We start from the raw sequence: 26,857 nt of genomic DNA on the forward strand, positions 1-26,857 counted from the left end.
TTCTGTATGTGAGATTAAAGTTTTACACTGAATTGGACTTGAGAGGACAGGAATTCTCAGGCCTGAGAGTGACTGGGCCATTCTCTGTGTCTGGCTGAGGTGTCCTTACAGCTCAAAAACCTCCACATGTGTGTCATTCATTTCATACGCTGGTGTCAGACCATTCCATAAGTCAGTTCCGTCCAAGCCGTAGACAGTCTGGCAAAGACGACCTGGTAGACTCCTTCAGGGTATGGGGATCTAAGATTTTCATGTGAGTGACTAGCAACAGAAGTAATCACCCAAATGCCACCACGGATCCTCATGTTTACCTGGAATGCCAGTTTAAGTTAAGATGCACTGACATCACAGTTAAAGGCTTCCCGGTCCAGCACTGTGGTGTGTCATTTGCTGGTGGGGAGGAAATCTGGAGGCCTACCAGGAAGGCACTTGAGGGAGGGGTGTTATTATTCAGTCTTGCTGCCTGGCGGGCCACTTGTAGAACCATTGGCACAGCCATCCCTACTGTAAATACTGGAGGAAGGGACAGGGTGATCTGCATCAGTCAGTGAGAGGGGAAGGGATAATGTCCAGCCAGGAAATAGCAAACAGTCACCCACTGCGTGTCAGGGTTTTCAGATAGGAGCATTGCAGAGCTGTGCAGGGAGCGCTGTCTAGGATGATAGAGACCGGATTCAGTTTACAGCTCTACTGCTTGCCAGGGAAGTAATTAAATCTCTTTGATCCTTATCTGGATCCATTTAAAGTGAGCTCTATCCCTTGAATGAGCTGATAAATTCCTTCCTGTGCTTGAGCCATTTTGAGTTGTTTTTGTGTCATGTTATCGAAAGAGACCTGTCTAACACAACCCTGCAAAAGTTATACAGAGTAGCCCCACGCTGTTCAGCATGGAAGGCACAGACCACAGACTGGTTTGCAGCATCAGAGCCCCAGACAGTGTTTGGGCATCTCAGACGGGGTTCAGGGAGGACAGGTGGCTGTGACTGGACAGTGATCTTCCCTCTGTCCGTTAACTCAGTCCGGACATCTCCTGATGTGTGGCAGTTCCAGGAGGGAATGTAGGTTTCCATCATGTAGCAGAATCCCTGCCTGGGTCTCAGAGGCAGCTTTGGAGTTCGACCTGAGTTCAGACCTGGCCCCTGAAAGTCCCTAGTGTGGCCTTGGGAAAGGCTCTTTGTCTCCAATCTCAGTTGAAAAGGAATCACGTCCACCGAGTTCCTAGCACAAGCAAGAAGGAAACCCTTAATGTTGGCCTTTGCGATTTCAAACACGCAGAGAAACCGAAGGAGAGGAAGGGAAATGATTAAAGGGATGGGAAATAGCTGGAACAAAGCTTTCAAGAGAGTCCTGCTGGAAGTTTCCCACGTCCCTTTTGCACCCTGCGCTGGTCCACAGAATGGCCCGCCTCAAACACGGCTCTAATCATATCAGCCCCCCACTGCAGACACTCTGATGACTGCTGCTGGCTTGATAAAAGCCCATGGCTGGAGCTGGCGTCAGCAACCCTTAAAGAGCCCTCCATCCTCCAGCAGGCCTCTGCAGTACAGTCTGGCTTGCCCAGCATGCAGTCCAGCCACAGTGGGTCGTGACAAACCCTGAGGTCTGTGGGTGCACATTTGTGAATACTATGTGCCTTAGAAGTGAGTCTCTGAATCTAATACAATTTTGACTATGAAATCCACTCTGAATGCAGCTTAGAGAGGGTTCTAGATACCTAGAGGGGCCTCAGTAAAGTTTACCCCTTGTTTTATACATTTAGCTGATCGGTAAAATGATTAATGCAGAATAGTTTACCTCTAGTTGGCCACAAGCCCTACCACTCCCTATTGCATCACTATATGCCTTACCTTCTACTGCATCCCCATATGTGAATGCTTGAGAGAGTTCTTTTTAGTCTCCTTTTTAATAAGAAAAAAATAGCCAACATTTCCACAGGGTCTCTTTCTTTCCAATTTTTTCATGAATTTCTTTTAACTTTTAAGTTCAGAGGTACATATTGCAGGTTACAAAGGTAAACTTGTGTCGTGGGGGTTTGTTGTACAGATGATTTCATCCCCCAGGTATTAAGCCTAGTGCCCATTATTTTTCCTGATTCTCTCCCTCCTTTCACCTTCCACCCTCCAGAAGGCCCCAGTGTGTATTGTTCCTTTCTTTGTGTCCATGTGCTCTCATTATTTAGCTCCCACTTCTAGGTGAGGATATGCAGTATTTGGTTTTCTGTTCCTGTGTTAGTTTGCTAAGGATAATGGCCTCCAACTCCATCGATGTCCCTGCGAAGTACATGATCACAACATTATTCACAGCAGCAAAGACAAGGTCTCTTGTTAACGCTAAAGTGGTATGAAGCTTTATTTTTTATCCTGGTTTAAACATATGTTTAATTTTACAGGTGGATACATTATCAATGTAAACATCTTAAATAATTCCGGAAAAGAGAAAGTTGCCCATGACTTTTCTTCACCCTTTGGGTCCCAGTCAAGTTCCAGTTTGCTCAGAAGTAAACCTTTTCTCGGTTTGATGTATCTCCTTTGATACATTTTTCACATATACATCTATGGTGTGTGTGGTGAGGGAGAGATGGATGATGTATACATACTTGAGTTTTTTTTTTTTTTTTTTTTTTTTAGAAAATGGTATCTTATGTACACTTTTCTGAATGTTTCGTTTTTCATTAACAATATATGCTGTAGAGTTTTTAATGTCAGCATATAAGAATCTTCCCCAAGCTGTATGATAGTTTATAATATGGATGGATCATAATTGACTTGGCTTAAAAGATCAGAAACTGGAAGTCCAACAGCCACATTCAGATCATGTATGTGTTTTTTGTTTGGCTAGAACCATGTTTTGCCTGGGAAAAACTGAAACGCAAATGGCTTTAGCTAGTGGGCAATCATTAGTTACCCCACAGGCCCTGCCACTCCCTACTGTCCCTCCCGCTATAGGTGGTTGAATATTCAAACTCTGCACTTTAGTCATTATACTTTTTTAAAAAAATGTATTGCTGTCCCAACAATGCCACAATGGACAGCTATGTGTATGCCTTTTTATATCTGTATTTCCCTAAGGTAGATGCAAGAAGTGGCTTCCCCTAATAGGGGGGAATAGAAGGGGCTTGATGATGTAAATGACACAAGGTTAGGAAACACTAAAAGTATGACTTGGGGGACATCAGAGTAGTCAGCTGAAAACTCTTCTGCCCATGGAGCTCAGTGAAGCAGAGAGAGTAGTTCTGCCCAAGGCTTATAGCTGTTGAATATCATGTTTCCCTGACATATTCCTGTTGGTTTTCAGCAGAGAAATATACACATTTACGTGAGATAGTGTAGCCCAGGGATCTTGTGTGCTTGTGCTTTACGGATGTGGCTGATCACTACGGAATCAGCTACTTTCCCAGTCCTGAACGGGCTCCAGGAATGAGGGAGGAGAGGGAAGGTTCCAACCTCTGACATCCATCACACCATGAGTTTCCCCATGGCCGGGCCCCGGATTCATGGCTTGGCAAGCCTTCAGCCACAGCTCATGGACTTTCTTGGCTGAGGTCAGTCTGAAGTCTGGTCTCCTGTTTAGGGGGCTAATGGTGCATGAAAGTTGCTCCATGGACAGTGAGCTCTGCCTGAGCTCCTCATCTGATGCCTTAGGAGTGACTGTGGGAGAGGTGGTGCCAAAGCCAGGTCAGTGGTTGCTGCAGGAGCTGGTCAGCTAACTCAGGAAGTCATTCGTTCTTAAGTCCTTTGTTGGATTCACATTTGTGAGGTGGTATTGGTCTGTGTCTTAGCCTGGGCTGCCATAATAAAACACCGTGGACTGCAGCTTAACCAACAGGAATATATTTCTCATACTCTGGAGTCTGAGAATTCGAGATGAAGGTACCAGCAGACTCAGTATCAGAAAAGGGTCTGCTCATTGGGTTGTAAGTGGCTGCCTTCTTGCTGTGTCTTCATGTGGCCTTTCCTGTGTGCAGGAGGAGAGAGAGAGAGAAAGAGGGAGAGAGGGAGAGAGAGAAAGAAATTAAGTTCTCTGCTCTTTCTCCTTTTTTATGTTTCATTTTTTTAAGATGGAGTTTCATTCTTGTTGCCCAGGCTGGAGTGCAATGGCGCAATCTCGGTTCAATGCAACCTCTGCCTCCGCGTTTCAAGTGATTCTCCTGCCTCAGCCTCCCGAGTAGCTGCGATTACAGGTGCACACCACCATGCCCAGCTAATTTTTTGTGTTTTTAGTAGGGACAGGGTTTCACCATGTTGGCCAGGCTGGTCTCGAACTCCTGACCTCAGATGATCCACCTACGTCGGCCTCCCAAAGTTCTGGGATTATAGGCATGAGGCATTGTGCCCAGGCAGCTGTCTCTTCTTTGATGGGCACTAATCCCATCATGAGGGCCTACCCTCATGACATCATCTAAACTTAATTACTTTCCAAAGGTCCACTCTCCAAATACAATTACACTGGGGGTCAGGGCTTCAATATATGAATTTTAGGGACATAGCTCAGTCCAAGCACTCAGATAGGACAACATGGCTGAGGTTGGCTAAGTCATCCACGTATAAGAGAAGCTGTAAGATAGAAAGCTTCTTAAGAGTTATCACACAGAGAAAAAGATCTGATCTCTAGGTAGGAGACCCTTTCTAGGCATAGATGAACAATGCTGGGAGGTGTCTACACCAAATCCTTTGATATACAGTAGGCTTGTAGGTAGGAGGCTGAACATCTACCTGACTTTATGTTGGGTTTAAATCTAATTTCTTCTGCTTAATAACATCCCGACTTTGGAAAAGTTACCTAACTTGTACAAACCCCGATATTTTCATTTATGAAATGGAGTCATAAAAATTATTCAAGGGCTTAAATGAGATAAAATATATAAACAACTTGGCACCATTCCTGGCACAACTCTCTATTTCGCAATATTTTGAGGAATTTTGCAAACATGAAGCTGCTGCTGTTGCTGTCATTGTAGCTTTTACCTGGTGTTTCTCATAACACTGACTTCATACTTTAAGGGGAGGAAAAAAACATGTTAAAAATGTCTTTAGTGCCTCTGTTTTCTTTTTCAGTGTTTATTTAATCATTATCAGTATAGGGACATTGCTCACAGCCCTCCCCACTTGTTTTTTTCTTGACAAGATTGGTATAATATGTTGAAAATACTAATTATCCTATTCACCTTATTAACAGGGCTGGATAAACAAATCGTGTTGCTGTGCTTGGTGGAAGAAAATGCGTTGTGTGTGTGTGTGGTGCGTGTTGCAACTTTGTCCCCTCAGGTCATAACAAATTATTGATGCCAGTTCCTTTAAAAAGACAATTAATCCAATTACCTTCTTGTTGAATCAATACTAATGTCTTTTTTTGTTTAACTTGCAGGTTTCGGCAAGTCAGGCTACAGGCAAAGCTGAGGTAGGAAACGTGGTTTTTCTGTCCCTTTAGAGGATAGTTTGAAGTGGGTTTCTTTTGTGATGGAGTGTAACGAGCATTCTAGCAATGATTCTTCTGCGTTTCGTTTCCTGGTGGCTTGGATGGTGTGTTTTCAGTTGAGTGGTTTCTGTGCTGCTGGGTTTTGGGGTGCCCAGGTCACTGCACTGCTCTTCATGGAGTGTGCATGGTAAAGATGGTGCAGGGTGACTTCAGCGTCTGTTTCTCAACAGATACATCATGATTCTAGCCCAGCTCAGACAAAACCCTGGCTCTGCCGGTGAGACCTCCACTGTTTCTATTGTATAGTTTCCCCATTCCTTCTCTTTTGGTTTTCCTTTGTATATTTTTTTCCTTTCCTTTATTTTATTTTATTTTTGGGACAGAGTCTCACTCTGTTGCCCAGGCTGGAGTGCAGTGGCACGATGTCGGCTCGCTGCAACCTCCGCCTCTGGGGTTCAAGTGATTCTCCTTCCTCAGCCTGCTGAGTGGCTGGGATTACAGGTGTGCACCACCACGCCTGGCTAGTTTTTGTATTTTTAGTAGAGACGGGGTTTCACCATGTTGGTCAGGCTGGTCTTGAACTCCTGACCTCAAGTGATCCACCTGCCTCGGCCTCCCCAAAGTGCTGGGATTATAGGCATGAGCCACCATGCCCAGCCTGTTTTTCTTTTTCTGCTTAGTCTCCAAGGCATGAAAGGAATTGTGGTGGATGCTGACAATATAGGTAAAGAATAAGAAATGAAGCTGGTCAGAAGTCACCAGCACGGTGACCACCCATTGGAAATTGTCCATGTTGTAATGTAATGGGCTCCTACAAAATATGCCCAGCACCATAGAGCCGGTCACTCTCACTCCTGAGCCACTGTGTGGTTAAAGCAAAGAACACTGACCCAGGTCCCTGGAGCCCAGGGCTCTGTGTGACACCCAGTGTTGCATTATTGGAACCCTAAGCATGTGGAGTTATTTATATCCTACTGTTCAATGAGGTCATCACCAAAGTCTGATTTTTCAAATTCAAGAAATTGCAACCTCAGGCATAAATGGGTTAACTGTGGCTATTCGCTTTCCTCAGGTATACCATGGGGATAGTTATAGCTCCCTTTGATCCATCACACAGTTGTTAGTAGGGTAAAATAGAATAAAGCTTGTGGAGGCAGATTCTCGCGGGGTTCTGCAAACACCTAAGGAGAGATCATTATCCACAAGTATCCATTCCCATTCAAATGTCTGCATCCTCGGGTACAGTAACTTGGTGTGCAAAGGTTTTCCAGGAGCTGTGATGCATTCATAGTGTGAGTGATTTCAGATGCCTAGTGAGGCAGGGATTTGGGAAGCACAAGGATAGGACAGAGATGAGCAGCCTCCATTGTCACCTATGTCCCCATGATCTTGTGACCAGTCACTCGAGTGAGTTATTAAACAACACAAATTTTGTTTCCTCATTTTTGGAATAGGAATAGCAATATGCATCCTATGAGGCTGTTGAGAGCATTAAAATGGCAACGGCAGTGTTTCCTCTGGTGGTTTGCTGTCACGGGAATACCAGTTTCTATGTATTTAGCATCTCTGATGCACCATTTATTTATAATTGCACTGCGTGCATCGTTATATAAAATCCTTACAAAAATTTTGTGATATATAGGCTATGATGATCCCTATTTTACAGAAGAGTAAACTGAGAGTTAGAAAGGATGAGTAACTTTCCTAGCGCTGTTCAACCAATGAGGTATAGAGTTGGAATTCATAACCATGTCTGGCAAGGTACAAAGTGCCATGCCGTGTAACACACCCAGATTATGGCCTGGTACACAGTGGGTGTTCAGTAAATATTAGTTCTGCCAGTCATGAAGGACTGATTGTGCTTTCTAGAGCATACCTGAATATGTCCTGTTTCTCTTTGGTCATCACCTGAGACAGCTGTGTGTTTCCTATGATCTTCCATCTTTGTTCCTTTCCCCAGACACATTCTTACATCTGCATCTTATTTGGCAGTTTAAAACAATCATCCAAAAAGAAAACGCTCATGTTGCCCCTTTTAAACTTCACAAGATTTATATGTATATTTTTTTAGATGGGGACTCTCCCTGTCACCAGACTGGAGTACAGTGGCACGATCTCGGCTCACTGCAACCTCCGCCTCCCAGGTTCAAGTGATTCTCCTGCCTCAGCCTCCCAAGTAGTTGGGACTACAGGCGCATGCCACCATGCCCGGCTAATTTTTGTATTTTTAGTAGAGATGGGGTTTCACCATGTTGGCCAGGATGGTCTCAATGTCTTGACCACCTCGTGATCCGCCCACCTCGGCCTCCCAGAGTGATGGGATCACAGGGCATGAGCCACTGTGCCAGACTGTTCACAAGATATTTCTTATCCTCGTTTTACCAATTGAAGAAAGGTGGTCTGAGGAGTTGAAGTACTTCCTACATAGGTGAAATAATGTTTAAAAATCCAACAATTCCACTTCTACTTGTATGCCCAAGAGAAACGAGTGCTTATGTCCACCAAAACAACACATGCAAGAATTCCCATAAAGGTTTTATTTACCATACCCAAACACTGGAAACAAACCAAATGTCTATTAACAGAATAACAGATCAATCAATAGTGGTGTATTCATGCAGTGAAATACAATACAGCAAGCAAAAAATATTATCTATAGGTGTATGACGCAACTTGTATGACTCTTAGTGATATAATATTATAAGAAAAATATCAGAACAAAAGAATGTACCCTCCATGATTTCATTTACATATGCACATATACACACCCACATATATATTATTTATATCTTCTATATAGTAAATTATTTATATATATAAAAATAAACAGGTATGACACAACCTGTATGACTCTTAGTGATATAAGAAAAATATCAGAACAAAAGAATGTACCCTCTATGATTTCATTTACATATGTACATATACACACCCACATATATATTATTTATATATTCTATTATTTATATATATAAAAAATAAACAGACAACATTCATCTCTGATGATAAAAGTAGCAATAGTGGTTACCTCTGGGAGGCGTTGGCTGAGTAGGGGCAGAAAGGGACCTAATGGGAATGTCCAACACTCTCATCTGGATGTATTTATGGAGGTAACCATCATATACAAAACTGATAGAACTCTACAATGAAGATGTGTGCATCTTACAGGTTGTAATTTGTATGGCAAGAAAAGAAATGAAGGCAGTTGGCAAGAAAAAAAGAGAGAAAACACAAAATGTATCAACCAGGATGATGGGATGGGGGGAATGGTCAGTTGGTCATGGTGGAGGTAAGTGAGATGAAGGGAACTAGGAAGTGTAGGAACGCTAAACGTACAGAAACACTTTTGATCAAAAATAGTCTTCCTTCCTTCATTCTTTTTTTATTCCAGTCTCCCATTTCCCAGATGGAACAGTTTTTTTTAGTCTTTTTTTTTTCTTACCATTTTTCCTAAGGCTGAATTATCATTGCTGCAGCCAGATCATATTTTTTTCATGACGGCAGGGAGGTAACCTTTTATTAAATGAATTTCTAATGGCAATTCATCAAAGCAAGCGATCACCGTTATTTAATGCGTGATCCATATTCAGGGCATGTTCTGTTAGGTAAATAATAGTGGCTCTGGGAAAATGCTTCTGTGAGGTCCTTTTCCTTCTCAAATGACTTTCTTTCCCTCCCCCTCCCCAAGTAGAGACAAACAGTTGTAATTTAAGCAGAACAAACCCCACCTGTGGAGGAGACATTGGTTAAAATGAGACAAAAAGAATGACAAACCCACAGAATCAGTGAGAATGAGTGGCTTTGCCAGTTCTCTTTCTCTCTGCAGATTGACAGTGAATATGTGAATAACATTTGCTAAATCTGGACTTTGAAAACATGACAGCAAGCTGTTTGTGCCAATAAATTTTCATGGCATATGCCACCCCTCCCTGCACCACACACAGTTTTAATAAGATGGCACATGAGCTATTGAGAAATGTTAAAAACCCTGTAGAGGAGAGAGCTTTATCTTCTGACCAAATTCTGCCCAGCAATGTTTATGACAGCTGAAGAATTTATCAGAAATTCCCTGTGCTAGCTGCAAAGCACCTGGCCCTTTGTCCCCAAGCAGCCTTTAAGAACCAAACTAAGATGTCACATACATAATATAACAGATAAATGGCCCAATTTCCATGTCCACATGATGAATGGAATGCAAGTTCAGCACACACATATTTGCACATTAATTGGCCCTGCATGGTTCCATTTTGTTCCTAAGTTGCTACTGTATGTCTCGTAGACTCCTTCCCCTTCAAAATCATTAAGCCTGTTTTATCGCACAAACGCATGCACATTTCCCCCCTATTTATCGTCACGCAGTTTGCCCTGCTGAGCGAGAACGAAGTTACCTGGGCGCAGCCATTGGATTGCAAATGCATATGTCTGAGCCCTCTCCACCACCAGCTGTATATTAACACAAAGATCTGAGACCCAGCCCCATGTTGCCTATGCTGACAGCCAAACAAAGGAGGTTGTAGACGAGGATGTTTAAGGAAAAAAAAAAAATTCATTTCATTTCACTTACCAGTTGGTTTCTTGCCTCACCTTAATGATTTCCTGTTGATAGTTTAATGGCAATGTAAACTCAGTGGAGGGCCTCAATTTTGATAAATTGGCCTGCTTTTATTTTATGGCAAAGCAATCGAACTGAGATTGATTGATATTACAGCTTTGCTATCCCAAATAATTGCAATGGTAAACTACGCAGGTAGCAAACTCAGTGGTCTTGGGAGAATGTAGGTGGAATCTCCCTCCTACCATTACTTTTTCCTTCCAAAAGGAAACTTTATCCTAGGCCTAAGAATCATTTATTTCTCCTGCCTTCCAAGCCTCGTTCTCAGGAAAATAAATTGGGCCTATTAAAAATATTCTTACCTGCTTGAAAAGACACCAGTGCGTTTGAGAAAGGGGCTGAGCTGCTTAGTCTGTGAATAGATCAGTCCTAGCCATCCTGTGTCATTTGAGAATCTAGCACATTTAACAAGGGTCAGTTGAGCTATTTCATCAAGAAGGTTACAGTGGAAAGAGCAAGAGCTTTGGAGTCTTGTAGATGAGGTGTGAATGATGGGTCCACAGCTTATGAGTTATGTGACTTTAGTCAAGTTACTTAACTGCTAAGCAAGTCTTTTTTCTGCAAAATGGGAACGGTGAAATAAAGTACAAGGTTTGTTTGGACTTTAAATGAAATAATCAATATGCAATGCCTGGCTCGGCATGGTGGCTCACACCTGTAGTCCTAGCACTTTGGGGGGCCAAGGCAGGAAGATCACTTGAGCTCAGGAGTTCGAGACCAGCCTGGGCAACAGATGAGGAAGAACCCAATCTCTACAGGAAAAAAAAAAAAATTGGCAGGTGTGGCGGTGTTTGTTTGTAGTCCCAGCTACTCAGGAGGCTGAGGTGGGAGGGTTGCTTGAGCTCAGGAAGTTGAGGTTGCAGTGAGGCAAGATTGCACCACTGCACTCTAGCCTGGGTGACAGAGCTAGACCCTGTCTTAAAAATAAATAAATAAATAAATAATAATGCAATGCTTAAGACAGAGCCTGGCATACAGTAGATGTTCAACAATTAGTATTTTGCTTGCATACAAAGTCCCTCTTCACTTATATTTGTATTAAGTAAAACAATAATTAGGGTGTGGTGGCTCATGCCTGTAATCCCAGCACTTTGGGAGGCCATGATGGGTGAATCATGAGGTCAAGAGATCGAGGCCATCCTGGCCAACATGGTAAAGTACTGTCTCTACTAAAAATACAAAAATTAGCTGGGTGTGGTGGCATGCACCTGTAGTCCCAGCTGCTTGGTAGGCTGAGGTAAGAGAATAGCTTGAACCCAGGAGGCAGAGGTTGCAGTGAGCTAATATCTTTCCACTGCATAGTCCACCCTGGCAACAGAGGAAGACTCCATCTCAAAACAAAACAACAACAACAACAACAAAAACAATAATTAAATAACCTAATTAGGAATCATCGAGACCTGTTGTTTTGAAAGCTTGCTGTGCTACCTTTGCATCATGGCTGTGTCCTGCCTAAGCAGACAGAAGTTCACTCCTATGACTTAATTCACATTGGACTTAATGACCCTCTTGTCTCCACCCAAGGACAAGATCCACTTGAAGATCAGCAGTACTTTCCAATGAGCACTCTTGGCCTTGTCTAATTCTGCCCAATCACGCTTTGATAGTCATCTCCATCCTTGAGGCCAGCACCAAAGCATACTTAAAGAGTGCTAAACAATCATGTGGTCTTAATTCAAGAGTCCAGAATTCTCAGTTGGAGATATGGTTGGTGTTTTGTAATTTCTTGAACATTTAAGTGACAGTCTATTATTGTCTAGGCACAATACTAGGCCTGGGAATACATGTACAAAGTTGACACACTATCATACCCTCAAATAACTGATGGTTCATTATAGCATTATAGAATAAATGCTGTAGTTTCACTTGTCTCATGAGGACTGATGTTCTTAATAGAGCAAAACTGTCCCCATAAGGCTTCCTCCATATTTGGTAAGTTCTGGATCTCGGTTCAAACATAAATGAGCCTAGATAGGCTAGGGATATTTATAGAGGCTTCTCAGAGGAGGTAGTATGCAGACTGGAGCTTTGAAGGGTGGATTAGGTTAGGTTGTCATCAGGTAAAGAAAAGTCAAGGGCCGGAGAAAAGGCAGAGATGGGAAAAAAGCTGCCTGAAGTGAAAAGTAAGTGTGGAAACAGTGAAGGAGGATGATGTAGTCAGAAGGAACACAGAAGAACCAAGGCCAGGCATCCTTATGGAAATCAAAGAGTAAGATGGTTACGAGAGAGGTAGGGGTGTTGGATAATTCAGAGGGCTAGAGGAAACAGGGTCAGGACCCATGGCACTGAGTTTGGCAATCGTGCCGTCATTAATGTCCTCAACAACAGCCTTTCCAATGTGGATGGCTTAGGAGTAAATAGAAGGAGAAGACACATGGGCCACACTGGAGCCCAGCTGTTCAAAGCAGCCATTGGTTGATCCAAGGGATCAGTGGTCCTCTGGCTTGAAGGAAAGACAGAAGTTGGGAAGGAATTGTGAAGATGGCAGAGGCTTGGTTATATCGCAGTCTTGGAGAACAGGCCTCAGAGGATACGATGGTGGGGCACAGTCGGGGATTTACCCATTGAAAGGTGATCCGAGTGTTCTTGAAGCTGTTTTGTTGTGCTCATCATTGTCTAGCACCAGAGAGCTATGGTACTGATTGGACTGAGTAGAGATATCTTTTTTCCTTCGGTGACATTGAAGGAGAAGAAGATGGAGAGTAAATGTGGATACATTTTGAAGGAGAAGGAAGATAAATTGAAAGAGGTTATGCCTGGCAGCCTTCACTTCCCCAGTGAATAGCAGAGAGAAGTATATGTGCTGAGAATAAGGAGAGCAGCTGGGCGTGGTGGCTTATACCTGTAATCCAAGTACTTGGGGAGGCAGAGACAGGAAAATCACTTGAACCAGGAGTTTGAGACCAGCCAGGGCAATGTAGCAAGACCCTCTCTGTCCAAACAATTTAAAAAATTAGCCAGGCAATGTGGTGCACACCTGTAATCTTGGCTGCTCAGGAGGCTGAGATGGGAGGATCACTTGGGACCCAGGAGTTTGAGGCTGCAGTGAGCTATGATTACACCACTGGACCCCTGTCTTGGTGACAGAGCAAGACCCCATCCCCCATAAATAAATGCATGAATGAATGGATGGAGAATAGAGTCAGAACTAGAGGTTAGAGGGGAAAAATAAGCAGAGAGAAGAAATAGCTGATATGAGATGCTGGTGAGAGGCTAACTAACCAGCAAGCTGACATCCAGAAGCACTTAGCGGGGAGGTGAGCAAGAACCTTCCCATAGCAACAGCAGCAGCAGCGTTGATAATTGCAGCCATCATTTACCACGTGTGAAGGGAGTCGCAAGCGCTGCATTATCTTTACAGCAATCTTTGAAATAACTGTGAATGCCTCCATGTTACAGACAGAGAAACTGAGATGTGGAGAAGTGGTGTAGGTTGGTCAAACTTACTCAAGAATAGTGGGACCCATATCTGAACCAGGTTTTTCTGATTGTAACACCTGGGCTGTCTCCACTAGGAACAGCATGACTGTCATTTTTTATCTCCAGTCCCAGTGAGTGGTGAAAGTCGTGCAAATGACTTAATCTTTCTTTGTCTTGTTTGTCTGCTCCATAGCATGAGGACAATTAAAGAATGAACCTTATGGCTTATTCTGAGAAGTTGAAAGGCATACTGTAGCTTACAGAAGGCAATAAGCATATTATTTGGTGCGTAAGTAGTCCATAATACATGCTAGTCATTGTAGTGGTTAGTTTTATTAGTGTGCTTGGTGACTCATTCTACGCTACAATAGGAAATAGCAGAAGTATCAACTAGAACCAATTCCTGGCCTCTGAACCCGCATGGAAGCATCAGTCCTAGGAGTGTTTCAGAAGCATCTTGCTCTGTGAAAATTGATTAAGGCTCTCGGGAAAAGTGAACTGTTGTAAAATTTCTCTACTTCTTCATTTGAAAAACTAGGTTTCTGTTGTTGTGAGGTTTGGGGGATGAATTAGAAGGATCCCACTTTTTTTTTTTTTTTTTTGAGATGGAGTCTTGCTCTGTCTCCCAGGCTGGAGTGCAGTGGTGCCATCTCGACTCACTGCAAGTCCTACCTCCCAGGTTCATGTCATTCTCCTGCCTCAGCTTCCCAAGTAGCTGGGACTACAGGCGCCCACCAGCATGCCCAACTAATTTTTTGTATTTTTAGTAGAGAAGGGGTTTCACCGTGTTAGCCAGGATGGTCTTGATCTCCTGACCTCGTGCTCTACCTGCCTTGGCCTCCCAAAGTGCTGGGATTACAGGCATGAACCACCGCGCCCGGCCTATCCCACAATTTTTACCTTGCATTGGGGGTTAATGAGTAAAAACAACCAAATGGGGCAGGGGGGAAGCTAACTTTTAATTAGCACCTGAGTTTGTGCCAGCCAGGCCACTCTGCAAGTCATTCTCCGTGCCTCATCTTATTTGATTTTATCCTCATAATAACCCTATGAAGTATGTCCTATCATTTTTTTCTGTTTTACAGATGAGCAAACTGAGGCTTAACACGGTTAGTTAAATGAGTCACAAATGTAATAGGAGGGAAATTGAGACTCACACCCAAGGCTATCAGACCCCCCAACCAGCTGGGGTGCTTAGAAAGTGAAGTCAGGAGTCACCTCCAGTCTCTTAGAGGCAAAGGCTCAGTCTTTTAAACCTAGAGAGAAAGATCTCATCTCTCCTCCTCTAAATTATCTCATCTTTCAAGGCTTCCCCTGCTACAGCTAAACCAGCCTCGTTGACTGCCTGTTTTAAGATTTTGTGAGTGTTCTGTGATCACAAAACCCATTCCCACAATCATATATTATTTCCTATAGTTTTGACACCATTTATTTCCATAGCGTTATACATTCCAACCTTCTGACTGTTTAAGATCAAAAGATGTGCTCCCGGGCTCATACTTCACTCCAGCTCTCAGACTCTGTGCACCAAATTAGACAGAACAGAAGAAGCTCCAGCCTGTCATAGTCTGTAATGTTGCATAATTCCAAGGATTCACCATGTTTTATCAATGGCAAAAGGAGAGACAGACTCAGCCACAGTGGTGGGGCTTTCATGGAGGATATGGGGGAAGGCATGGAGATGCAATGGTTGAAGGGGAGTGCTGGGATGTTCAGAATCAGTCTAGAACGTGGGGAGTCAAATTGGTTGATTATGGAAATCCCAGGCCAAGGGCAAAGATTTATAAAGGGTCAGAGAAGAAGGAGGAATCTGTGTAGGGTACTGTGCTCCCTCATAAGAGAGTAAAAGAATTACTGATTATATCCAGGAGGAGGGAAAAGAGACTGTGTCTGCTCTCCAGGCTAGGCTTAGTGGTTCTAGAATGAAGCAAACTACATACTGATTAGCAGATGGACTTCTTTGGAGGGGTCATGCGTTTATTCAGCAAGTTTTAAAGAGCATCTAATGTGTGATAGCCACTCTTTTAGACCCTGGTAACTTAAAATGAATGAAACACTTTTTTCTGCTCTCAAGGAGCCTGTGATCTATGAAAATACACTGATGGGTGAACAGATGCTTTTAGCTAAGCTGTAATAGAAGTGGGTTCAAGGGGGAGAGTAAATACCTAGAGGGGGCGTTCAGCTCTCCCAGGAAGCCTGGCTTCAGATGAGATGGGTCTTCCTTTCCCATTTACCCACATACACTTGATGCAGGGCAGGCGAGCCCTACAACTGGGGCTTAGCTCAAGAGGGTTCTTGGCTTTGCCCAGGAAATAATTCAAGGGCAAGCAGTGGTGTTAAACAGCAGCTTTTATTGAAGCATCAGTTACAGTAGCAGCAGAGGGACTGCTCCTTCCTGAGCAGGGCTACCCTGAAGGGAGTGTGCCAAGAGTAGCAGCTCAGAGGCAGTTGTGCAGTCATATTTAGACCCACTTTTAATTACATGCAAATTAAGGAACAGATTATGGAGAAATGTTTAGAAATAGGGTGGTAACTTCCAGGTCCTTGGGTTGTTGCCATGGAAAGGGCACTAAGTCCTGGGTGTTCCCATGGTGATGATAAACTGGCATGGCACTCTGGTGGGCGTGTCTTATGGAAAGCTGCTTCTGTTCCATCTGTGTTTAAGGTAGTCCTCAATTTGGTTCAGTGTCTCGGCTCCACCTCCAGAGTTGAGTCCCACCTCCTACCTCACACTTGCTCTAGAACCAGTAAGGGGCGTTGGAGGCTATATACCCAGACACCACATTCCATGACATATTTTAGTAATCTGAAAGCAAGTTTGATAAATAGCAAAGAGATTGCTTTGGATCGACTGTGCGTATGGATAAGGGGTAGGGGAGGAGGAAACAATTGGAAAATCAGCTGGACATGTGGGTGAAGGGCACTGAAGGTGACTCTTCATTGTGGGGATGATAATGATAACAGTGATGGTGGTGCTGGTTATAGTGGCAACAGTGAGAACAGTCAGCATTTATTAATGCTTACTGTATGCTAGGCACTGAGCAATGTATTGTATATAAATTACCTCTTTTATTCCTTCCAATGAACTTAGGAGAATGAGTATTAGTATGGACTTCATTTAACAGATGAAAAAACCAAGGCTCAGAAGAGTTTATGGGACCCACCCAAGGCCATATGTCTAGTAGGCAAAATTAGTATTTGATTCTATGCAATTTGCCGTCTGAACCAGCGGTACAGCAAAGATGGGGGAAGCAGGCTTGAAAACCCCCTTGGGTTAAAGTCTACGTTGCTCAACGCAATCTTCTCGTGATAAATGTTGCTGACACACTTTGGAGAAACTTCGTAACTATGCCTGATTCCCGGCACTAATGTAGCTTGACTTGGGGCTGATATCCCACTTACCTCACCAGAATGAGAATTAGGGGGGTGGAAAAAAAAAAACAGTTATTGCAGTTCTGGCTTCCTCTATTGAGCTATGAATAAATGATGATAGCTGTGAAATGGTGTGGTGTTTAGATCATTTCTGGTAAATTAAAAAATCTAAAAATTGAATCAAGTGGTAATCCATGCAGCCATTTAAAATAGGAGTGGAACAAAATTGGTAAACTGTTATAGTGCCTTCCTGGCCTTGTCATTCTAATGTAATTAGTTTGCAAAAATATTAATTAATATTCGAACATCTGATGCGTTTTACATGTTAATTTGAAATGTGTTAGTTACATTTTCTACTTTTGACCTGGTCCTGTCTTCAGCAGCAGCACAGGCAAGAATTCTGGTCCTGTAGCCCCCTCCTTACAGCTCAGCAGCCAAGTAGATATTGAGTAGATACTGGGAGCTCCTTGCAAAGCTCAGAGCTGCTTGCACCTTTGCAGAGAAGGGGAGAGAATGCTGTATGGAAACGGCATGTTAGTGGTTTTAGCTAATGGGGACTGACTGCAAATGCAGTATCTCAAGAAGGCTTCCTGAGTTCCAACGAGCAAATGTTGTGCTGGGCCAGCAGGGGTTTCAGATGGTAAGCAAAAGCTGGAGGGAGAAACTCCTCAGATCACATTTGGACTAGGTTCTTTCCAGATCTTGAAAGTGGGTTGTGTGCTCATGTCCTAGAGAAAGGTGCTGAATTCTAGGCATGTCTCATGAAATATCTAGCCACTGATACCATTTGAGTGTGTTATCTGCTTCTGTTTTTTTTTTTTTTTTTCTTTTTTTTTTTTCTGGAGACGGAGTCCTGCTGTGTTGCCCAGGATGGAGTGCAGTGGCACTATCTCGGCCTCCCAGGTTCAATGATTCTCCTGCCTCAGGCTCCCAGGTAACTGGGATTACAGGTGTGTGCCACCACACCTGGCTAATTTTTGTATTTTTAGTAGAGACAGGGTTTCACCATGTTGGCCTGGCTGGTCTCAAACTCCTGACCTCAGGTGATCTGTCTGCTTCAGCCTCCCAAAGTGTTGGGATTACAGGCGTGAGCCACCATGCCTAAACTATTTTCTTATTTAGTTCATACATTAGTCAGGAGAGGCTAAGCTATGCAAGTAACAGGTTAACCATGAAATCTCAATGGCCTACCCAAAGAGGCTTATTTCTCACCCATGCTATGTCTGATGAGAGCTGGGGGTGGCTCTCTCCATCTGTTGACCTCACAGTACAGGATGCTTCTGTCTTGTGGCTTCTCTGGGTCGGTGCATACCTCCACTATCACTCTGGCAGGGGAAGAAAGGAAACAGGGAATCTCCCTTGACCTTTTCATTGCCTTAGCGCAGAGATGGCACACATCCCTTCTACTCACAGTCCGCCAGCTAGAACGTATCTCAGGGCACCTGTGACAAGAGGCCTGAGAAGGTGAGGAGCACATGGATATTCTCTGGGAATTAAATGCCTGCCACGGTGTGCCAGTGAGGCCCATGACAGTGATGACAACAAGCACCTCTATTCTCATCTCAGTTCTGTGCTTCACTGACTCCTACACTGGGGTTGCTTGCCTGGCACTCTTTTATGCACTTTGTTCCATTCATGTCACTGCAGTGACAGTCTTTCCGTTCTAAACAAGAGGAAATGGAGGCTCAGAGGGCTCAAACTATTTGTCAACAGTCACACAGTTAGTAAGGGGTACAGTCAGGATTCAACCCCAAATCTGACTCCAGTACCTCCAGTGGCTTTTTGCGTCCCATGGTTCTTGACAGATTTCCTTTGGTAGCATTGTAGTAGAGAGAGCTAGAGGCAACACTTAGAGAACACCCATGAAGACCAAGAGGACAAGGATCTATTAAGTCTGCAAGGGACGATACGAATGATGCCCAAGTTTGTGCAGAATTTATTACTTTCAGCCAGCAGATCCACATTCTGCATCATATTTCAATCTTATAATAATCCTATGGAAGATTTGGGAAGAATAATATTAGCTCTGCTTTGTAGATGCATTATTAGAGGGTCCAAGAGGCTAAAGACCTGCTAGAGGTCACCTTGGTAGTCACTGATGGGTGTCTGGACTTTGGAATGGGTCTCTGCGTGTGTATGCGATTGTGGATCCTGCAGATCGTACACTGAGCCCCCTTAACCTCTTCTGTTTCATGACCCCCTTGGACATCTGGAGAGAACAACGGGACTCTTCATAGAATAAAGATTTCAAATACGTAATACAAAATACTTAGAATCACGAAGGAAACTATTTATATTGAAATACATTTATTAAATAAATTAAAACGTGATTTAGTCAAATCTTTGCTTTCTTTATTAACACATTAAACAAGCAAATCTAGTAATTACCATAATTTGGAAGTAGCGATAAGCATTATGATATTTTGAGATATCAGTGACAATTATAATGTAATGTGACTAAAATATCTGTAATTTCTCTTGGTGACAAAGTCACAGGTACTTACAACACTACTGCGACGTTGTGGCTTATATTTAAAGGCAGTGCTAGATTTGTTAGAGGCTAGTGAAAATCAAGTTTTATTTTTTCCTGTTGAAGTTCATGGACTCACTGTGTTCTATCTAGGGACTCTTGTAGAATCTTAGATCCCCAGTGGAGAATCCTCTCCATCTTGGCCCTGAAGTGTCTTCTGATTCTAGTTGGGTGAAAGTCTAGAACTGGATGAGTCCAAGCTCAAATTATGTTTGATTTTGTTGCATGTATTCACTTGGTCACTACCACCTTGTGGTAGTGATGTCATCTCTGCCCAGTGCCTGGTTTTAACCCGTGGCTTCTTCTTTTCCAATACAGCACATGTGGCATTTAAGAGTATCAGGGGTCTAGGTGTGGTGGCTCACACCTATAATCCCAGCACTTTGGGAGGCTGAGGCAGGTGGATCACTTGAGGTGAAGAGTTCGAGACCATCCTGGCCAACATGATGAAACACTGTCTCTACTAAAAATACAAAAATTAGCTGGGTGTCGTGGCACATGCTTATAATCCCAGCTACTTGGGAGGCTGAGGTGGGAGGATCGTTTGAACCTGGGAGGCAGAGGTTGCTGTGAGTCAAAATTGTACCACTGCACTCCAGCCTGGGTGACAGAGCGAGACTCTATCTCAAAAAAAGTTTTTTAAAAAAAGATCAGGGGTTAACAAAGGCTAACATTTTCCCCCCAATGCTAGGGACTATAGTAAGACTTCATACGCACTATTTCACTTAATCCTGGTAGATTCTAGTGTTAAATGTATTTTGCAGAAAGTAATAATGATGGTTAACATTTATAAATACTTAGTATGCACCAGGCACTCTTCTAAGCACATTTAAGATACTAAAATAATAATAATTACTTTAGTAGCAGTGGTAGCAGCAGTAGTAATAGTAGCAGCTAAGACTTATTTAGCACTCCCTTGGTGCCAGACTTATTATCTTCTAAGTATTTTACATACTTAATCTCAATTATTCCCCACCACATTCCTATCAGGTCAGTAGTAGTTATTTATATTTTACAGAATACGTACTAGGTTCAGAGAGATTAAGTAACAAAGTCACATGACTACACAGCCAACCTTTGAATTCAGGCATTCTCTTTCCACACCCTGTGCAGGTAAAATCACTAACTTCTACTGCCTTGTTTTCCACTTTGTTTACTGTTCCTCATAGCTATGTCAGAGGTAGAAGTGAATTTTTCACTCCCATTTTACAGATTGGGCAACTGAGGTGCAGTCACCTTAAGAAACTTGCCTTAGAGTTGGCTTCATTCAACTCAAAGATGGAACAACAAAGCCTGCAGATAAGCAATTTATGGGAAAGATTTATGGGCAACACCTGGAAAAGTTATACATTACTTTTGCCCACTTCCCATTGGCCAGAACTCAGTCACTTGGTCTCATAAACTGCAAGGGTGCCTGGGAAATGTAGTCCAGCTGTGTACCCAAGGGGAAGAAACAAATTTTGATGAACTCAGAGCTGTCTCTACCACAGGCACTGAGCAGAGACCTGGAGAGCTCATGATTTGTGGTGAAACTCCATCCACAGCAAGAGTGAAACTAGGGGTTCAACATTTGAGGGGACACTCTCACAGTAGCCAAGCTCATGCCCCACTCCACAGCTCCCCGTGGTGCCTGGACTGAAATGTCAGTTTGTGCAGCAGAGGCCCCAAGTGCCAGTGTTGTCACTGGGCGGCTTAAAGACGGAATTTGACACAATACATTACTGCAAATTAGAGAATGTGAAAAATCTCATGGTGTGGAGATTTGGACTCTGGGTATATTTTTATAAGCCATGGAGAGTCTGCAAATGAAACACTGTCAAAGAGAAAACATGAAAATATGTAATAGTTTGTTACTGTACATTTAAATGAATATTTAAAATGCAGTGTATTCTTTTTTAAAGGAACGTTGTTGTTGGCATTTTCTTTTCTTTAGTTTGGTGTGTATTTTTAATTTCAATGATCCAGACCCTGCTCTTAGGATCTCCTGCTCAAAGCCTGTACAAGCAACCAGTTTATTGGCACAGGGTGAGAAAATTTGGTACTTGAATCATGTATCATATAGTACTGTGTGTTATAGTCCCTCCATTCTTAGATATCAGGGGTTATAAATCTCAGCTTCACTTTAATAATAATTTTTTCTTTTTACAGGAGGAGAGGATGTGGAACAAAAGCAACACAACATTAAATGTACATGTTGATTTTAAAATACATTTATATTTCAGATATATTTTAAAAATATATGTGTGTTAAAATCAGAAAAATCTCTCTTACCCTGAAAGAGAAAACAAACCAATAAACAATAACAACATAAATACAGTCCTATTCCTGATAATACTTTTCCTGACATTCTCCAAGTATGAAACAAAGCTACTTGGTAACTGCCTCATAACTATTCATCTCTTAGCATTCCATCTTACCATATTGTTAAGTAAACTGTCTCAGAGGAACCTGCAATCCCAGATATGAGTGGCAAACATCCACAGTCCCAACGTTGGACTGCTCTAATTGTTTTGAGTGAGGAATTTGATTACACATGTCTCTCTGCTTTTGGATTTTGAAGGCTATTGGCCCAAGACTGAGAGCATGCTTGAGGCTCTGTCTAATAAGCCTGGTGTCTTCAGCTAACGACCCTCTCTTTCTTGTTCTAAGTAGAACACAAGCCTTATAGGCAGCTAAGCAGTGATTTTTAAAAAAAATCACTCTAATTAGCAACATTCCTGTGAGTAGATTTGTGTCTTTTTCATATTTCACATTCTGAATATTTTATGAAAACGGTTTCTTTTCCCAGTGACCTAATGCTGTGGTTTAAATAATAGGATGAGAAGGTAGGAACCCTGATATTTCTCCCTTTAGGGACAACACATTATCTTGCTGATTTGAAGAAATGAGGATAGATGGGTAAAAGCCATTGAGGTAAGCGCCTGAATGCTGAGATCCCATTGATTTGGATGTGATTTCTGGTTCTCTCATGACTTATTGTACCAACTCTCAACATTTCAACTTCTCATCTGAAAGATGGGGATAATCACTGTAGCTATGTAATATTATCAAGGTGAGGATTAAATGAGAGAGGCCGTTAATTACAACATGGGTCACAGTGCCTGGCAAATAGCAAGTTGTCAGTAAATGATACCTCAATTTTACATTTAAGCAGCATCTCAGATGATAACTCTCCAATAGATAACCTTCCCTTCATGCCTCCCCAGCAGAGTGTTGTCCAGTGATACATTTGAGAGCTTTTATTGTAACTCTGGAGTGGATAAGGTGGGTGATTAAAAAATGATAGTGTTTTTGAGTCTGGCTTCCCAGACTAATTTCAGCTCTGCAGGGCTTTGCCTGGTACCTATGGTAGAGATAGCTCTGAGTCCACCAAAATCCATCTGTTTCACCCCCCCCGCCCCCCACTGGAGTACACTACTGGACTACATTTCCCAGCCTCCCTTGTAGTTGATAAGACCATGTGACTGAGTTCTGCCCAATGGAAGGTGGGTAGAAGTAATGTATGACTTTTTCAAGCGTAACCATAAGCCTTTCCCATGGATTGCTCATGCTCATGTTCTCTCATTCCATGTTGGAGTTGAATAAATCAGATTCTGAGGCAAGTTTCTTAATATATCTATGCCACAGTTGCCTGATCTGTAAATTGGAGTTCTAACAGGTGGAGGAATGAGAAGCAGTTATCCTGATGGTGGGTAGATGGTGTAGTTGATGAGTGAGGTCCAGAAGGTGCTCCCAAGAGGCTCCATGAGGGGCTTTGGTGCTCTGGAGGCAAAGTGTGGCACGAGCTTGGAGCGTCTTTCTCCCATTTTGCCATAGTCTGGTGCACTCAGAATCTCTTTAGACTCTCCTGGCAAGAGCTGGTGGTGCTGTGGGGATACCTAATGTGGGCCCAGAGGTGGGGGGACCTAGAACCAATGCTTTTGGAGCCTGCATGTAAAATGACACCCTATTTTGTAATGCGTGGTCTCTGAGGCCAGATGGTCTTCAGGTCTCTTGTAGATGAGCATTCTCCAAATGGAGCAGCTCCCAGACCTCTTAACCTTTCCTTTCTCACTTCCAAGATAAGGGTGGCAGCTATGGTTTACCACGGTGTTGCAGGTTTCCTGTTAGGTTTCTCAGCGCCTCCTCAGTGATCTGCCACCATAAAGAGATTTCATACATCATTAAGGGAGATGTCATATGCGTCAACATAATACTGTGTTCTTACCCAGAATGTCATGCTAGACTCCTGGAGGCTTAAAAAAAAAAAAAAAAAACTCCAACTACGACTGCATTTTTTCCCCTTAAATCATCCAGTCTGCCGTCTGAGGCCCCAAAGGAAGCTGCTAGTAAAATAGCAACTTGCAAGGTTAAGAAAAGCATCACAAAACATGTTAGCTAAAATGTGAACTTTTGCAACCTGTGCTTAGGGAATGGAGTCAGAAAGTTCACAGAGGCATTTTGCTGTTTTTCAGAATCTCCTTTCCTTCCTCAAAGTGATGGGCAGAGTGTTTGGGACAGAGCTAATGGTCTCTGAAGACCCCTGGCTTGATTGGAGTTGTCTATTCTATGTTCTCTTTCAGAATTTCCCCTATGCTGATGTTTCCCAGGGAAACTTGTATGGACGCCAAAATAAAGAAATACGTTCTGCTTTCTCATCGAGTTTAGAGGCAGGAAGTGATTTTCTTACTTAGGCATTCACTGACAAATCTTCACTGGGCATCTGCATCAGACCAGGTGCCCTAATGCATCCAGGTGCTGCTGCTCTGAACTCTTCCACCTACTAGCTGGGTTACTGATACAGGGTGGCTCTGTGTCCCCACCCAAATCTCATGTTGAATTGTAATCCTCGATGCTGGAGGAGGGTCCAGGTGGTAGGTGATTGGATTTTGTGGGTGGATTTCTCCCTTGCTGCTCTCATGATAGTGAGTTCTCATGAGATCTGGTTGTTTAAATGTGGGTAACACCTCTCCCTGTACCCTCTCTTCCTCCGGCTCTGCCATATCAAAATGTGCCTCCTTCCCTTTAGCCTTCTGCCTTGGTCATAAGCTTCCTGAGGCCTCCCAGCCCTGCTTCCTCTACAGCTTGTGGAACTGCGAGTCAATTAAGCCTCTTTTCTTCATAAATTCCCCATTTGCAGGTATTTCCTTATAGCAGAGCAAAAACTGACTAATACCGTTACCTTGGACAAGCAAACTAATGCCTCTGTATCCCTCTGTCCTTATCTGTAAAACAGAGATGATGGGTGGTTATGAGGATTAAATAAATTAATGCATGTAAAGTGCTTAGCCTAGTACCCAGCAAAGTAAGGCTTTAAAAAATATTAGTTATTACCAATCTCAAGAGGAGTTCTGTAGAACTAGACAGAAATAACTTTGGCGGATGAATTCTTCTGAAATTGTGGAGACCATTTCTCCATGGATCATTCAGGTTCTCAATGGCTATTTTAATTAAAACAGCAATAACTAACATTTGGTCTTCTTATGTGAATGAATACCATTGGCCCTGAGCTGGAGGATGACTCATTATTCAAATCGTCTCTTTGGCCGGGCGTGGTGGCTCACACCTGTCATCCCAGCGCTTTGGGAGGCCGAAGCAGACAGATCATCTGAGGTCAGGAATTTGAGACCAGCCTGGCCAACATGGGGAAACCCTGTCTCTACTAAAAATACAAAAATTAGCTCGGTGTAGTGGCACACGCCTGTAATCCCAGCTACTTGGGAGGCTGAGGCAGGTAAATCACTTGAACCTGGGAGGTGGAGGTTGCACTGAGCCGAGATCGTGCCACAGCATTCTAGCCTGGGCAACAGAGTGAGACTCTGTCTCAAACAAACAAATCATCTCTTCAATCATTCATTCAGTCCTATGACCAGTCATTCCCTTAGACCAGTTTCTCAACCTCAGCCCTGTTGACATTCTGGGCCAGCCAATTGTGGGGAGCTGTCCTGTGCCTTGCAGGATGCTTACCATCATCCCTGGCCTCTACTCACTAGCTGTCGGTAGCATTTTCTCCCCAGGTTATGACAACCAAAAATGTTTCCAGACATTGGCAAATGTCCCCTGGAGAAGGAGGTGAGGAATAACTTGCCTTAGAGTCATAAATAATTGGAGTCCTAAGAAGACTTTAGAGATAAGTTGACTCAGGGATTCACTGTTTTCAGGGATCCCCCATGCATGGCAGCACAGTCAGCATTCCTGGTACCTGGCCCTGGACACCACAGCAGCCCCAGTGAGTGTAACAACTAAAAATGATGCAACTTTTCTCCAGATGCCCCAAAGACCATAGTACTGCCTTCAGTGGATTTCCTTCTACCTTGTATTTCTCTCTCCTGTTTTATTTGTTTGTTTTGTGAGATGGAGTCTCACTCTGTTGCCCAGGCTGGAGTGCAGTGGTGCAATCTCAGCTAAGTGCAACCTGCACCTGCAGGGTTCAAGCAATTCTCCTGCCTCAGCCTCCTGAGTAGCTGGATTACAGGCACTCCCCAATGCGCCTGGATAATTTTTTTTTTTCTTTTAAGTAGAGATGAGGTTTCACCAAGTTGGCCAGGCTGGTCTTGAACTCCTGAACTCAAGTGGTCCGCCCGCCTCAGCCTCTGAAAGTGCTGGGATTACAGATGTGAGCCACCATACCTGGCCTCCTTTCTCCTGTTTTTTACAGAAGTGAAAATGTAGGGCCAGAGAACGGGATTGGTTCACCCGAGGAGTCAGACCAAGCAACCGAATAGTTGTGCCAGAATTCTGAGCAGTCTTAGTTCTTTGTGCTCTTTTTAGGAGAGATACTTTTTGCATACCTGCTGAGTTACAGCAAAATTTGAGGGATACCAGATAAAATGATGGCATGAAGATTTCCACTATTCTGAACAACAGGGCAAGCACCACACACACACATCAAAACTTCTACAAGATGAGCAAGGTCCTGCAAGACTGTGTTCCTGCAAGACTGTCTTCCTGTAAGACTGCATTCCTGCAAGACAGCCTTCCTGCAAGACTGCCCTCCTGCAAGACTGTGTTCCTGCTGGCCTCACCACCTTCCTCTCAGACCACTTTCCACTTGCTCATTCCCCAGCTTTGTGAGTTTCTCAGCCACTGTGGTGTGCCAGGTTCCTCCTGCCCCAGCGCCTTTGCAGAGTTTGTTTCCTCTGCCTGGAATGGTCCCTAATTGGCTTCCCACTTGGCCAGCTCCTCTTCTTCCTGTGGGCCACCTTTTCTCCAGTTGCCTCCCCTCATTATCCATCCCAAAATGAGCATCCTCTTTTATTCTACAAAGCTTTTTTTCTTAATGACTTATCACAATTTACGATCATTTTACTCATTATTGTTGCTTAAAAGTGTTTTATTCCATGATAGTTCCCTGAGAGTCTAAGTGACAATGTCCTGCTGTGTTCCAGCGTCCAATACTGAAACCATAGTTGCCAAACACTTAAAAAAGTAGTTGTTGAGGCCGGGCGCGGTGGCTCACGCCTGTAATCCCAGCACTTTGGGAGACTGAGTTGGGCGGATAATCTGAGGTCGGGAGTTCGAGACCAGCCTGA

General features: G+C 43.3%; 1 protein-coding gene across 21 annotated transcripts in view; it reads left to right on the forward strand.

Moving 5' to 3' along the window:
* Window positions 1–26,857, forward strand: part of RBFOX1 (RNA binding fox-1 homolog 1) — a 2,494,239-nt gene that overhangs the window by 630,142 nt on the left and 1,837,240 nt on the right. For all 21 annotated transcript variants that reach the window (XM_063655277.1, XM_063655281.1, XM_063655270.1 and 18 more), the window contains one exon: window positions 5,365–5,397. In XM_063655277.1, the coding sequence (XP_063511347.1) occupies window positions 5,365–5,397 (33 nt within the window). The remainder of the gene's footprint in view (window positions 1–5,364; window positions 5,398–26,857) is intronic.

The sequence above is a fragment of the Pongo pygmaeus genome, chromosome 18 (assembly GCF_028885625.2).
Source record: "Pongo pygmaeus isolate AG05252 chromosome 18, NHGRI_mPonPyg2-v2.0_pri, whole genome shotgun sequence".
NCBI classification, from domain to species: domain Eukaryota; kingdom Metazoa; phylum Chordata; class Mammalia; order Primates; family Hominidae; genus Pongo; species Pongo pygmaeus.